At 40.9% G+C, this 15,500-nt stretch overlaps 1 protein-coding gene across 1 annotated transcript; it reads right to left on the reverse strand.

Moving 5' to 3' along the window:
• Window positions 1–9,778: 9,778 nt before the first annotated feature.
• Window positions 9,779–14,688, reverse strand: Prmt6 (protein arginine methyltransferase 6). The gene is made up of 2 exons (XM_050120932.1): window positions 13,320–14,688; window positions 9,779–11,474 (listed from the first exon to the last, which is right to left on the reverse strand). The coding sequence occupies exon 1, from the start codon at window positions 14,613–14,615 to the stop codon at window positions 13,488–13,490; it is 1,128 nt and encodes a 375-aa protein (XP_049976889.1). The 5' UTR covers window positions 14,616–14,688; the 3' UTR covers window positions 9,779–11,474; window positions 13,320–13,487.
• Window positions 14,689–15,500: the final 812 nt, after the last annotated feature.

The following is a 15,500-nucleotide window of genomic DNA, read 5'->3' on the forward strand; positions in this document are numbered from 1 at the left end:
ATTAAAAAAAATTCAAAAAAAGAGAAATGTGCTTTTCCTTGAACAGATGATAAAACCTAAGAAGATAGGAGCACACAAGGCCCAGGATTAGAGGAGATATGGGGGAGTTCGAGACTGAGAAAGGTGGCATTAAGCAAGATCCCCATGTTGTACAGGGAGGAGAAGAAAAGCAGATGGTAATGTAGCCAGACTAGAGAAGGCAGCAATGACACAGCAAGGAAACAGGGAATTGCGTGACATTTATTGCGGTGACATCATCATCGTGTTTAGGAATTGAGTCACAGTTTGCTCTACAGATGACACTGTCTGGGCCTTTCTCAAGTGTTCCTTAGAAGAGTACATGCTGTGTGTGTGTGTGTGTGCGCGCGCGCGCGCGCGCACGCATACACCTTTTACGCACGTGCATATTTGACTAATAGAGTTAAATTAGTTGGTTGGAAGGCAAACTCTCCTGAATTGGCTCCTTATTAAGTGAATTGAGCTCAAGGACGCAACATCCCTGTTGGGAGGAATTGTTCATAGATGCTTCTCTGTAGTGATAAAAGCATTTCAGTCTAATATCATAAGCAAAGCAACTGGCAATAAAAATGTAATTTTAAAGACAAGTGCTGCACTGGTAATATAAGCTAAGTGACTTTTTATACAAATTGTCTCTCTCCTCTTATTTGGGTTAATTCATTCTTGATTATAATCAGATTGAAGGAAACCTCCATATACAACTGTAGCCAGAAATAGTCTCTAAGATCATGCCCAGCTTACATGGGTTCCAGGGAATCCAAGCACTTTTCTTTAAGTTTGTGTGGTGAGCTCTTCATCTGCTGAGGCATTTGCCAGTCCCACATATATAATTTCTTTGAAAATTGTTTTTAAAAATTATTATTATGTAGTGTGTACAATATGTGAGTATGGTGTATGTGTGGTACATGTGTGTGGTGTCTTGTGTGCTGTGATGATGTGGGTTGTTCTTTTGTACATGTGTTGTTTTTATTGGTTTATGAACAAAGAAGCTGCAAAAAGTTAGCTAGCAATACACTTAAATGATTGGTCAAGCAGTATTATAATTAACACAGTTTTCTGTGTGTTTATTTCAGGCCTGGGTGGTCAGAAAATGAATGAGCAGCTCCGCCTACACTGTGTGTTTAGTGTTTGGTGTGTGTGTGTGTGTGTGTGTTGTTGTTGTGTGAGTGTATTGTGTGTGTGGTACATGAGTATGTGTGGTGTGTCAGAGAGAGACTGGGGTGAGGGCTAGGGTGAGGGGGTGAACACCAGTGTGTATGTAGAGGTCTAAGGACAGCTTTTGGAAGTTGTTTTCTCCTTCCTCTGTGGTTCCAGGGATCAGACTCTGGAAATGCTTTTACCTGCTGAACCATATTGCTCACGTCTCCCTGACTTCTCTCACGTGCAGCATTCTGCTTTCTCCTTTTTATTGGTTATTAAAACTTATGTTTCTGAAATGCTGAGATATTTTGTAAAGAACATGATTCAACTTATAATAAAAAGGGAAACCTGATGGTGGCCAATAAATACATTTTATAGTTTCATATTGAAAACAAAAGAATCTTTACTTCAAAGTGTTATTGTTTTTCAGGTATATTTACTATTTCAGTCCTAAATTGTGGCGTAAAAGATAATTTGAGAATATTGCTCTTATACTTGACAAGGGTGCTTTTAAAATTATTCTTATTAATTCTTCAAGAATTAATTACAATGTATTTTAATCATATTCACTCTTGGCTCCTCTCCCAGCTCCTCCTGGTGCCACCTCCGTTTTTCCCAGACTTAGGCTCCCTCTTTAACTGCCCTTATTTTATTTTTAATTAAAATATAACTTACCAGCATAATGTTGAACTATATTCTAAATACTTATCCTTATGCTCACAAATAACTCACACCCTAAAGAAAGCCTTTTCGCCATAGATGGAGATGATTGCAGAAGGTCACAACTGGTCAGTGTGCCCAGAGAAACTGACAGTGGGGCGCCTAGCCCTAACAGATACACATACAATTCAACTCTTACACTCACCCACACTCTTTTTTTTTCCCCCCACACTCTTTTTAGTAACACAGTGAGTCAAGTTTGTCTTGCTTGAATGTTGTTGTGTTATACTCCTGGATATTGGGCCATGTACTGGTTGGCTTCCTAGAGGTCCCTGACTCTCACCAGAAGACATCAGTGTCAATAGCTCCTCAGGGATACGGGCTTGTGGGAAATTCAATCCTAATCATAAAAGATTTTTTTTTAAAAATAGATTAAAAACATTGTGCATAATAAAATATATATTCTTTCTGAATGACCAAAAATAACACAAAATATTAAAATTAAGTGAAGACCATATAGCAGAGATGACGGACAGCTCCTAGAAGGGTTCTTTCTTTTTCTAAGAGCTGTCCATCCAGGACAGACTACAAAGCTACAGAGAAACCCTGCCTTGAAAAACAAAACCAACAACAAAGAACATTGTATAGTAGGAGCATGGCAGGCAGGCAGCCATGATGCTGGAGTTGTAGGTCAAAGCTTATATTCTGATCCGCGGATGGAAGCAGAATACACACTGGATGTGGCATGAATGTGCTGAAACCTCAAAGCCCACCCCCAATGACACACCTCTTCAAACAAGCTCGCAACTCCTAATCCTTCCCAAACAGGTCCACCAGCTGGGAAAGAAATACCCAAACATATGAGCCTATCGGGTCCTTCTCATTCCAACCGCAGCAATGACATTGGGAAACAAACGAGTATAACTAAAGGGGATATGATTTCTTGGAGCTTTTTAGAAAGCAAACAGCCAGGATTCACAAAGTTTGAAGATGAGCAAATGCTTAGGAAAAGCTAGCTTAGTGATACGGAACCTCAACAGTGCATGAGATGGGGTGGTTTGAAGAAGAATGGCTTCCACAGCCTCATCTGTTTAAACACTTGGTTCCGAGTTTGTGGACTGGTGGCAACGGTTAGGAGGTGTGGCCTTGGTGGAGAAGGTATGTCCCTGTTGGAGGAGGAGCATCACTGAGGGTGGGATTTGAGGTTTCAAAAGTCCAGGCCAAGCCCAATGTCTCTCTCTGCCGGCTCCTTTTCCAGGACACTGTCTCTGTCTGCCTGCCTGCCTGCCTGCTGCCATGGTGATGACGGACCAATCTTCTTACACTGTCAGCAAACCCCTTAGCAAAATGATTTCGCTTTGGATTGACTTGGTTTTGGTGTCTCTTCACAGCAATAGTAGCCCTAACTAACTTACTAATGAGTTAACAGCAACATGTGTTCACTAATTTCCTAAATGAAAAAGAGGACTGTGTTCTCTGTATTTGAAAAGAGTCAATTCCAAAATAAAGAAATGAACTAATTTCAGGAGATAATAGCTCTTGTTACTTAAAAAAGGGAAATGGTGAGATGGTAAGTAAATTTGGAGTTGGAGAACATAGTAGCACATTGTTTTATAAAATTCAGAAATAAATTCTAAAAATATTAAGTATATGGTACATTTTATATATGATTACACATAAGATTTCTATTAGTATAATATAGACAGTTAAAGTCCAAATTCATAGATTCTTTATGTCCAGATTGAAATCTATATTACATTCAAATGGTGATGACATTTGACATCTTCCTATCATAGTAGGATTGTCAAGATAATATGTCTGGGAACCATCAGCTTTTAACGGTACACTAATAAAATTACAGCACAAAGTTGGGTATGGTGATGTATACCTCCAGTCTTAGCACTTGTGGATGCAGAGGCAGGAGGATCTCTGTGAGTTCAAAGCCAGCCTGGTCTACATATTTCCAGGCTAGTCAGAGAGACACAGTAAGCCTTAGTCCCAAAACAAAACACAACTAAACAAAAACAAGAAATAAAGTTATAGGACTCCATAAGATGCTCTAGGGGAAGATAGAAAAAGGAGGGCAAATGTAATTTGTGATAGCAAGGATCACAAAAATTCTACCAATAGAAACATAATTTAATATGCATATTATCAATTGCCATATTTCTTTCAGTTAGAATAAGCATGTATATGTATTGGTGGTTTTTGATATTTAGTATAAGTATCTTTACTTGAATATAATATATATATGCACACATATAGTAGAAGAAAAACTCTGAATTATATATAATGGAGGATTGTAAATGTTTTTCTCTAAAATTTTAAATATATTTTACTTTATTACTGTAGCTTCAAAAAATCATATGCTATTTTGGGGAGATGGTTCAGTGAAAAAAACATAAAAACATGCAGTAGATAATGTTTTACAATTATGGGGTCCTGAGACTGTGTCTTCAGACACCATATGGAAAGGTATAACAACTGCCTACATGGGAGATGGAGGGTCCTTCGAGCAAGTTGGCTAGCTAGACTAGCTTGAATTGCTAGTTTGAGGTTCAGGAAGAGACTTCTGCCTGAATAAAATAAAATTGGAGAGCTAATGAAGAAAAAACAACATCATTTTTGAGCTCTCCACAAACACATGCATGGAAGTGTGAGCACACATATGTGCACAAAATGCACACCACACATGCATTCAAAAATTAGATTAAAAATTAAATATATAACAAAACTTAGCACAGACAAAATTTGGTATAAATAGTGAGAATGAATCAAAGCTTAAAAAAATGATGCTCCATTAACAATGCTAGCGCATACATTATTTCTGAATAATGTCGTTTAACATCCTGAAAGTACTGTTTCCTGGGATGGTAGAGTTCTAATATATTTGTGGGGCCAATTTTACTTTGTTGAGCAGAATTCAACGATTTTATCTGTATGAGAACTTACCATGTTTTTCTTAGACCTACCATGGAATGAATTTATCAGAATGCTCAGACTGTAAAATCACCTTGGCTGAGGATCCAAGGAAAGACAGCTGACGATTTAATTCTATTACAAACAGCACATATCCTGGTGGTTTCTAATTCCACCTTGTATTCAAATCCCTTTGTTGTAATTGCTGTCATTCCCTCCTTGTTTTCCTCTAATTATTCTGACTAGAGAAAATTTTCAATTAAGCATGGACTGTGTGTTTAATCTTAGGATTTCCCAAATCCTTGTTTTAAAATTCTATCTTTTACTAAAAGATAGACGTTATGGTAAACTAAAAAGTTCCCACTAAAATAGGCAGATTGATATTTTTATAAAATTTTTGATGAAAAGTCTACCATTAATACATATACAGCAACAGTTTCTTTTTAACCATTTGTGGATCTTAAACCTTTCTCCATCAACATGTATAACTTGAAGTAAAATATCTATAACTTGTTCTTATAATATTATAATTACTATGCTAATATATATTATTCCAATGTGTATAATCTAGGATAAATCTTGTGTTTAAATTGAAGCTTGGTAATTACACTACTCTGTATCCCCCCATTGTTAATTTGCACATAGAACTTGAAAGGTTTCATTGATAAGACCGAGTATTTCTGATAAACAGGAGTCCTCAAATAGACCTAGGAAATAAGCTAAAAAAGAGGGCTTACAACTTCTAGGTCAGTTTGGACTACATAGTGTAATGATATCGGAGTTCAAATAAAATAAATTTGAATTTATTTATGACAGATTGTTGTATATATAAACAACAATAGGCCACAAATCTAAGCAAATAGATAAAATAGACAAATAAATAGATATTTTCAGAAAAATCCTAAGGTATCAGTGATTGGGGGGAAGGTGTGTAATGGGGATACCAATCTTAGCTTTAAGCTTCGCTGGTCCCAAGATGTTTTCACGTTACTGGAAAATTGCTGTTGTCTTCTATTCACCTGCCCCTGAATTCAGGCGTCTGTACTCAACCATTTGCTGCATCGCTCAGAAATTGTATTCCTCCTTCCTTGTTCTCTTTTCTGGAACACGTTGAAGCAAATGAATTCACACAGAAGCGTATGACGTTATAGACACCCGCAGCTGGCTTTCCACTCTACTGCCCTTCAAGAGACTTGGCACTGAAAAGCTAGCTCCACAAACCCAATATAATTTCAAGATACTTTAATTTTTGAAAATTGACAAAATCCAGAATATTTTGGTACAATGTATATTTATATAAAAATAAATAAGCTAAAATTTGCTGGTCATTAGAGACATCAGCAGATAATGTGGGAGCTGTTTGATTCAGGTGTGAACATCCTTGCCTTAGGGTTTCTATTGTTGTGAAAAGACATTATGACCACAGCAACCCTTTATATATACACACACATTTTTTATTGAGCTCTATGTTTTTCTCTGCTCCCCTCCCTGCCTCTCCCCTCATCCCTTCAGCCCTCCCCCAAGGTCCCCATGCTCCCAATTTACTCAGGAGATCTTGTCTTTTTCTACTTTCTACTTCCCATGTAGATTATATCTATGTAAGTCTCTCTTAATATCCTCATTGTTGTCTAAATTCTCTGGGATTATGGTTTGTAGGCTGGCTTTCTTTGCTTTATATTTTAAAACCACCTATGCATGAGTACATGTGATAATTGTCTTTCTGTGTCTGGGTTACCTCACTCAAAATAATGTTTTTCTAGCTCCATCCATTTTCCTGCAAAATTCAAGCTGCTGTTATTTTTTTCTGCTGTGTAGTACTCCATTGTGTAAATGTACCATATTTTCCTTATCCATTCTTCGGTCGAGGGGCATTTAGGTTGTTTACAGGTTCTGGCTATGACAAACAAAGCTGCTATGAACATAGTTGAGCACATGTCCTTGTGGCATGATTGAGCATCCTTTGGATATATACCCAAAAGTAGTATTACTGAGTCTTGAGGAAGGTTGTTTCCTAATTTTCTGAGAAATTGCCACACTGACATCCAAAGGGGTTGTATCAGCTTGCATTCCCACCAGCAATGCAGGAGTGTTCCCCTTACCCCACATTCTCTCCAGCATAAGTTGTCATCAGTGTTTTTGATCTTGGCGATTCTTACAGGTGTAAGATGAAATATCAGAGTTGTTTTGATTTGCATTTCTCTGATGACTAAGGATGTTGAACATATCCTTAAGTGTCTTTCAGTCATTTTAGATTCTTCTGTTGAGAGTTCTCTGTTTAGGTCTGTACCCCATTTTTTTAATTGGATTATGTGATCTTTTGGTGTCCAATTTCTTGAGTTCTTTGTCTATTTTGGAGATCAGACCTCTGTTTGATGTGGGGTTAATGAAGATCTTTTCCCGTTCTGTAGGCTGTTGTTTTGTCTTGTTGACCGTGTCCTTTGCTTTACAGAAGATTTTCAGTTTCAGGAGGTCCCATTTATTAATTGTTTCTCTCAGTGTCTGTGGGACCACAGCAACTCTTATAAAGGAAAACATTTAGTTGAGCTGGTAGCTTACGCTTTCAGTAGTTTAGTTCATCATCATCACAAGGGGAAGCGTGGAGGTTGGGAATATGGCAGTGTGCAGGAAGATATGGTGCTGGAGAAATCTACATCTTGATTGAAAGGAAACATCTCAGTGGGTATGGCTTAAGTATAAGGAGACCTCAAAGCCTGCCTCTACAGTGACACTCTTCCTCCAGCAGTGCACCTACTCCAGCAAGTCCATAACTCCTAATAGTGATGCTCCCTTTGGGGGCATTTTCTTTCAAACCGTCAAAATCACCATTTTTAATAATTTGATGTTAAGAGTTGACAACCACTGATACAGGTGAATGCATCAAGCCTTAGAGGAAGCCACCACATGATAAATCTATAGATTCTTTCCATTGGGTCTCTTTGGCCACATTCTCATCTTAGAACTGCGTATTACTTTTTTCCCCCATCTTTGCGTATTTTGTTCTTAAAGTCTTTCTTAATTTTTCTTCTCAAGCTCTGTTTGCTTGTATTTACTTTAGCATTTGTTAGGAATTTGTCTTTTAAACTATTTTTGGGGGGTGGGGGACTTGTGGTTTTGTTAATGTACTCAGTGACCAAGTTCAATAGGTTTCAGTATCTATCGCTTATCATATTGTTGCAGATCTCCTGTGAAAAAAGTAACAGATGGCTGTGAAAAAAAAATGTGGGTACCAGGAATTAACTCTAGGTCTTCTGCAAAACAGATTCTGGGTTTCCTACAGTTTTTATGATGAAGAATTTAAATATAAAAGGTTCTAAAAGTTTACAGTTCTGTTACTGGTCATGTGCTAATATAAAATACATTTTGTGTTGAATTAAATTAACCCCCCAATATTTTTCCCACAAATACATATATATTATATTTATTATATACAATATAATAAATATATTATATATAGTGATGTAGTCTATTATAGCACATTCTTTTATATATATAGTAATGTAGTATATTATAGCACATTCTTTCTTCCCATAAAACTATTTTGATGCATTTTAGAAAATGTTTAGGAATCTGTACCTGTTATCAGGTCTGGTCTAGGCTTAGGAAAAACAGCTCAACATTTTCCACATCTTCAGAAATTTTAATTCTTTAAAATGTCAACATCTGTAAAACTGGCTAAAAGGATGGTTTTAAACCAGCCACCCCTCCAAATGGAAAACCTCAGACAATCATGTTTGATTGGAAACAAATGTGTAATGCTTAAAGTCGCAGTCAGCAGTCTTGAGGCTGTTCTGGGTGTAGAACTCAGAGGTCCTCTGAAATGTTGGGTCATCTAGGTCATCTGCTCCTATCAGAGATTTTTCAGGGGGTCTTCCTTGGTCAAACCAGATTTTTCTTAAACCAGAATGAATCCACAGCCTCATATTTCCTGTGGAAACAAAAGCTAAACCTCTTCTCCAAAGTAACATATCTTTTGACTTAAATTTTGAAGTCAAGGCATTTTCAAAATACATATATTAGATTAATACAGCAACATTTATAATCAAATGTCTTTTAGCAACTGTTGCTTTTTCCTCAGCTATCAAACTATTCAAAGACAACACAATAGCATACAGTATCCAGATTCACCGTGTATTTTCCATCTTTACATTGCTTTATTTTAGTTTTTTTTTTTTTTTTTTTTTTTTTTTTTTTTTTTTTTTTTTTTTNACAGGGTTTCTCTGCAGCTTTGAAGCCTGTCCTGGAACTAGCTCTGGTAGACCAGGCTGGTCTCCAACCTCCAACTCACAGAGAGAGATCCACCTGCCTCTACCTCCCGAGTGCTGGGACTAAAGGCATGTGCCACCATCGCCTGGCTAATTTTTTTTTTTTTTGAGACAGGGTTGGGTTTCTCTGTGTATCTTTGGCTGTACTGGAACTCACTCTGTTGACCAGGCTCTCCTTGAACTCACAGAGATCCACCTGATTCTGCCTCCCACATGCTGAGATTAAAGGTGTATGCCACCACACCCAACTACTCTTCCTTCCATTCTTTTTAAAAACTTAATCCTTTTTTTTCTCCCAAGTTTACATATATTTTTAAACATACTGTAATCTGTTTAGAGGTTTACTTAATCTGAATCTATCTTTTCTGTATATCTCTCTTTTTTGACCACAGGAGTCTTCCATTTGCTAAGCAATATGGCTAGAACTAAAGCCGTGGCTTCGACAGCTGGACCCACCCCATTCCTTAGCTTTCTGAGAGTCTAGCTTCATGATGGAGGTACTGGCGGGAGCCATGTGTATTGCCACAACTCATGCAGTTTTAAGGTCCTTGCCACCAACAAGAAGCATGTTGTTGGTTAGCCATAAACACCGCTTAAGTGTTTTGTGGCAGGGGCCTCTTAAAAGCGCTGCATCCAGTTACTCCAGAAAGTCTGTTGTTTTCTGCAGTGTTGGGTATCAAATTCTGGGGTTAACCTGGGCTAGTCAAGTATTCAACCACAGTCACTCAAGTCTTCCAATAGTATTTTAAAGCCCCAAAGAACAGACCAGGTTACATCAATTCCAACAAAACATGTAAGCTTTATTACAAGTGAAAGGATAAATCACAAACTGGAGCATGGAAATGATATCATGTAGAGAGCTGGGGAAGATACACAGACACACATGGTTAGATTTGGTTTAGATTTGTTGATTAGTAGCCAAGAAGGATCACGTATTTAGTACACTTTGTCTGTCATGGAACAGACTAATATTCTGGAAAATACTGCCTAATTTGAGAGTATCAGATGGGAAAGTTTTCCAGGCGTTCACAAGCTACCTGTTGATAAAGAGAGGATTTCTTAGCCCTTGAGGAGACTTAAAGGATGAGAGGAGCTGCCTTTCCAAGTTCATTCAGCAGAGTTTGGAGTTAGAAAGGCTTCCTAGGCTTATGGAGGCATGCAAAAAGCTGATGTTACTCTATTGTCCCCACCGCATCCTAGATCTTTGAGAGGAGGATATACTTATTTATTACGGTGCTTAAGTACTATGTAGTTGTTAATAATAAAGAGAAACACACATAGATGAGCAAGTGGATGGCGTGGGGGCCTGTGCTGTAAATGCCCCCTAGGAGCCATCTCTCCCATGTCCTGGGTAGTGTAAATTGTGGGCTGGCAGCTGTTTGAAGCAGACCCTTCACATCTGCCTTCTTGAACTCTTATGCCATTTTTTGTATCTCCTTTAGATCTATCAGCTGCCCCACTGCCAAAATGACAAGTTCACTTGCCTTTGCCACTGTCATGGATTCAATTTTCTGAAGACCCCAGAGCATCTGTCAGTTTTGATTAACTATTTGGGAACTAGAAATAGGGGCTTTCCAATGAGTGCCTATTGTCAAACTGAGGGAGATATACACTGAAGATGGTTTTTCCAGGCAGATCTAGGGTCACCTGTGAGACTCCCTAGTACTAAAAACTTTTTTTTTTCTTATCATCAATAATTAAACCTTTGGTACCATTCAGGTGGTCTGTAGTGTTCTGTTCTCAACTGAAGTATGCAGGACTAACATAATGAAAGTTAAATTTTGTTTATGTTGAGGAAGTCAAAGAATTGTGCCAAGATCTAACAGCCAAAAATTAGGTGTGTGCTGGGCACAGCAGTAGAGTTGTTAACTCCAGTCTCTGCAAGGTGGAGGCAGGATCATCAGAAGTCCAAGGTCATTCTAGCTACAGCGTGAGTTCCAGGACAGTGTTGCATTACACGTGATCCCATCTCACAAAGCAAGCAAAAAAAGAATTTTATATATATGTAACTTTAGGCAAATCGGTATCTATAGAAACCTTTTTACTTAATGTGTAGATAACATTCATCCTTCTTGGTACTCAACCATCCTACCATGGCTTTTAGTTTCTCTAGTGGTCGTGATCTATTAGAGGGCAGTGGTTATTGTACTTTTAGCAACTATGTTCATTGGCTTGATGACAAAAAAAAAAAAAAAAAAAAAAAAAAAAAAAAAAACCTACAGGGCTAAGTTATTGCAAGCTGTGAGGGAGGGGACCCTGACCGTGATGCTCTCTCTTGGGTCTGGTATTCCAGGCGTGGAGCCCTAAGGGCTCCCCACATTACCAGTCCCAATCCACAGAACACACCACACAGTGCCTGGGTGTCACACAACTCAGGCTTTCAGCCCTCCTAAAGGCCGTGCTCGGTTGGACCCTTTGGTACTCAGTGACATACACTGTTCCTCTGGTATAGCCATGCTGATATTGTCACAGTGCCTGGAAAAGAAAAAGAAAATGAGTGTTTATTCTGCAGCACGTTTTGTATGCAGCCTCAGACTGCTCCAAGTTTTTTACACAACTCAGCACCATGGTGCTGAGAGCCTACTTCTAGGCTACCTATATTAATTACTCGGATACCCACTTGTTTGTGGTTATCTCTAGTTTGCAGGAGTGCTTTGAAAGGAAAAAACGCCAGTGTTTGCCATGGAATGGGCGTAGGGGGCAGAGTGGGAGAGGTGCCTGAAGACACAGAGTGTGCAGGATTTTCTGGCTTCAGCGAAGTGGTTCTTAAGCACTCCACTGTGCTTCCTTCCTATCTTTAGTGTCTCCTTCAGCTCCTGAGTTTGTCTAACTTGTTTTTCTTTTGAAAAAAATGTAAGTAGAATTTTGAAACTTACTTTGCCCAATCAGGAAAATCTAGCTAGGCTTTTCTCACACCCTCCCAAGTTTCAACTGGATTTTTTTTGTTGTTGTTGTTGAATATAGTGTTTGTATTTACAAAGTATGCAGAAAAGAGGGATTCCACATAAGACTTTTAAATATGAAGGAAATTGTTATGGAAAGGTCAAACAAAACCACCAGCAATCACTCTGGGTGAAAGCTCGATTACAAACATAGAAGACCCCAAAGGAACTCATTTGTAAAGCTCTAAACCGAGCCCTCCTAGGATGCTAAGTATTCTAACATCAAAATGTGGAGATTTTACTGGGGTGCTTGACTGTTTCATAAAACTGAGTTTTGAATTTGTACGTTTCCCTTCAAAACAGAGCTCAGAAAATTAGCTTTAATACTTCAGCAATTTAATACACAGCGAATAAAAAAAGCCAAAAACAGAAGCACAGTTATAAAAATTAAAATTGAAGAGTACTCAAGATGACCAGTTTTCAGAGCTGTTTTCTGTCAAACCTACCAAAGCTAGATCTCAAAAGCACGCTGGTCATGATCTGGATGGTCCTCAAGCTGTGTTCTGCACGAGCTGTCAGGTAAGGACTGACACCAGTAATTGAGCAGCATCACCACAAACTCACAGGGGTACACAAAACGTCTAAAGACCTCAACTATAAAAAGCGAGAATGCCACTTTATTTGCCACAGAAACGAGGGAAGAAACGTCGGTGAAATAAATTGGATAACATGACTCACACTTCATTATAAGCGATTTCCCCAAATTCACAACGTTCACATTTGGCTGAGCTAAAAAGAACTGAAGAAAGGAGCCTGTAAGAAGGACGCTTATGTTCCTTCCTAGTGAGTTTAAACAACGCACAAGAAGTAAAGAATACGCCCCTGGGCTAGGTTCAGCAATCCTCTGTCAGCCTGCTTTACAAAAATCATATTTCTTATAAAATATATATGAAATTTTCCTGGCTCAGTCTTAAATGTAAAAATAAGGATATTCAAGCCATACTATTTCACTTTCAGTCTTTTTCTCTTGTTACTTTAGAATTGCTGTACAATCAGTCATTTTACTAAGATTATTGTAATGAAAATAGGGTTATTAAAAGTAGTTCCCGCGTGCCCCAGATCCTTACTAACAGATCACTTTCACTTAGAACATAAACACAGGCACCTAGGACTTGGAGAGAATTCAGAGACTGAAAAAGCTCTAAAAATCATACTTGAAATTTCTGAAATCTAATCGAACTATTTTGTCCTTTTTCCCAGTTTCATATTGAGAGATGAAGTGTCAGATGGATAAAAATCACATATTATCTTCCCCCCCCCGCCCCGCCCCCGCCGTGAAACAAAAGGAACAGAAATACAAGTTTGGTACTACATGCTTTCCAGGTTTAAAAGCTCATGAATAGGCACACTGCACCAGGCCTTGGTCCGGGAGGCTCACTTTTTAAATAAACACTGCCAGAAGAATGTCCTCAACTGAAGACTGAAGTCACTCTCCCTTCCCCGGAAACGGTGAGGTAAAGGGGGCAAATATGTCCCCTACTTGCACAGGAGATCTCCTTTTCTCTTCCGACCTTCCGAAGAAGGTGGATGGGAGAAAAGGCAGCGCTCAGTCCTCCATAGCAAAGTCTTTGGTCTTTTCCTCCTGGTCCCCCACTTTGTAGCGCAGAAGCACTCGCAGACGTCGGGGGTTGTCCCGGGAGGGCAGCAGAGTGATCTCGCCTGAAATGTCCGTGTCTTGTTCCACCGGCACCGGCTCATTCAGATAGAGGAGCGCCTGCTTCCAGTGAGTGGCTGGGTGAAAAGGCGAGGTAGACAGCACCAGGGGCTTCTCCGAGTCCCCTCCAGGGAAGGTCACCTGGAACCAGACGGCAAAACCGTGCAGAGGCGCCGAGCCGTAGCAGCTGCAGCGGAAGCGCCCGCCCACACCAGTCTCCAGCTCCTGCTCCAGGCCGGAGCGGGCCAGATCAAGCTGGGCAAAGCGCTGCGGCCGGGCCAGCACGTCCTCGCCGGACAGCCCCTGCACCACGATCTCCGAGTGGCCCATCAGGCAGCGCGTGGCGAAGCTTTCCAGGCAGCTCATGTCCACGCCGTAGTGCTGCTTCACCTGGCTCCAGAACCCCAGACGCCATTCCAGCATCTGGTCGCTAATCGGGGCCACGAAAAGCTCCGCGGAAGCTGGCAGGAGGAGACCGCCCTCCTTGAGCCATTTGGTCCGCGCGTGGAGCACGGAGCTCAGCATGGACTCGTGCAGAAGTCCGTAGCCCATCCATTCGCTCACGATGGCGTCCACCTGCTCCGGCAGCTCCACCGTCTCCACGGGGCCCGGCAGGACGTGCACGCGGTCTTCCAACCCGTTGAGCCGCACTACCTCCCGGGCCTGTTGCCAGATGGCGCTGGCCTCCACCGCGTACACGCGCCGGGCACCGGCCTGGGCGCAGAAGATGCTCAGAATGCCGGTGCCCGCGCCCACGTCCAGCACGGTCTTGCCTCGCAGCGAGGCCCAGTTCCGCAGGATGCCCAGGCGGTAGGCGTCGGTGCGGACGCGGTCGGCGATCATCTCCTCGTGGACCGAGACGTCGGAGTAGCACTCGTAGTACAGCTGGTCTCGCTCGCGCTTAGTCCTCCGGGGTCGTGGCGGGGCTGCCTCCTGCTCCCCGCCATCTTCCTCCTCAGCTCCCTCCCTTCCGGCGCCGCCGCCCCCCGACTCAAGCTTTCTTTTCTTGATCAGCGACATCTTGGCCGCGGCAGCCGGCCCCCAGCAGGCGTTGCGCGGTGGGGCGAGCGGATCGGAGTCCCGGGGGCTGCTGGGATTTGTAGTCCCCGCTGGTCATCCCGCCTCTTGCGGGGCGGAGACTCGCCAAGAGTCTCCTTGGACTGCAGGGAGTCTACTTCTCTGACCCCTTTACAGACTCTCTACGTCCACTCTGTTATTCCAGGATTCTTTCAGTTCTTGCTCTTTCCTCTCGTCTCCCAGTCTCTTTCGATTTTAACTATTCTTGCAGCGGACACACCCACTTACAAACTATGTGTCTCTGCTTCCCGCATTGGATCCCCACCACTACTGAATTACGGTGGCACAATTTACATCCCTTTCCTGACACTTGTACCTCATCAAGCTCTCTGCCCTAACTGGAGTAAGGATACAAAGAATGTGTAAGCGGGGCAAAGTGAAAACCTAACAATACCAGACCTCGGCTCTGAGTCCAAAGTGATCCCCAATGGGCTGAAATAGCCAGGCCAAGTAGTAGAACTGCTGTGGCAATAAAATGCCCAATCACCCATCACTGTGTTTCTGGAGAATGGCTTCTTTGACTTAAGTTCTATTCTGAAAATTCTATGCTTCAAACTAAAGAGCAATTAACAGCAGTCATGTGATACTCTCAAATCCTTACCATTGAGTGCATCAGGTAATCAGTATATGTAAACACATACAGACACACACATAAATTTATGTATGTATGCATAAATATTTGCTTGGAGAAATGAGGGAATTATATTGTGGCTACCCTTCCAATGCAATTCACTTGTTTGTTTGTTTTTCGAGACAGGGTTTCTCTGTGGCTTTGGAACCTGTCCTGGAACTAGCTCTTGTAGCAAGGTTGGCCTTGAACTCACAGAT

This window comes from Alexandromys fortis, unplaced genomic scaffold (genome assembly GCF_014885135.2).
Source record: "Alexandromys fortis isolate MF-2015 unplaced genomic scaffold, M_Fortis_MF-2015_v1.1 scaffold_176, whole genome shotgun sequence".
Taxonomy (NCBI): Eukaryota; Metazoa; Chordata; class Mammalia; order Rodentia; family Cricetidae; genus Alexandromys; species Alexandromys fortis.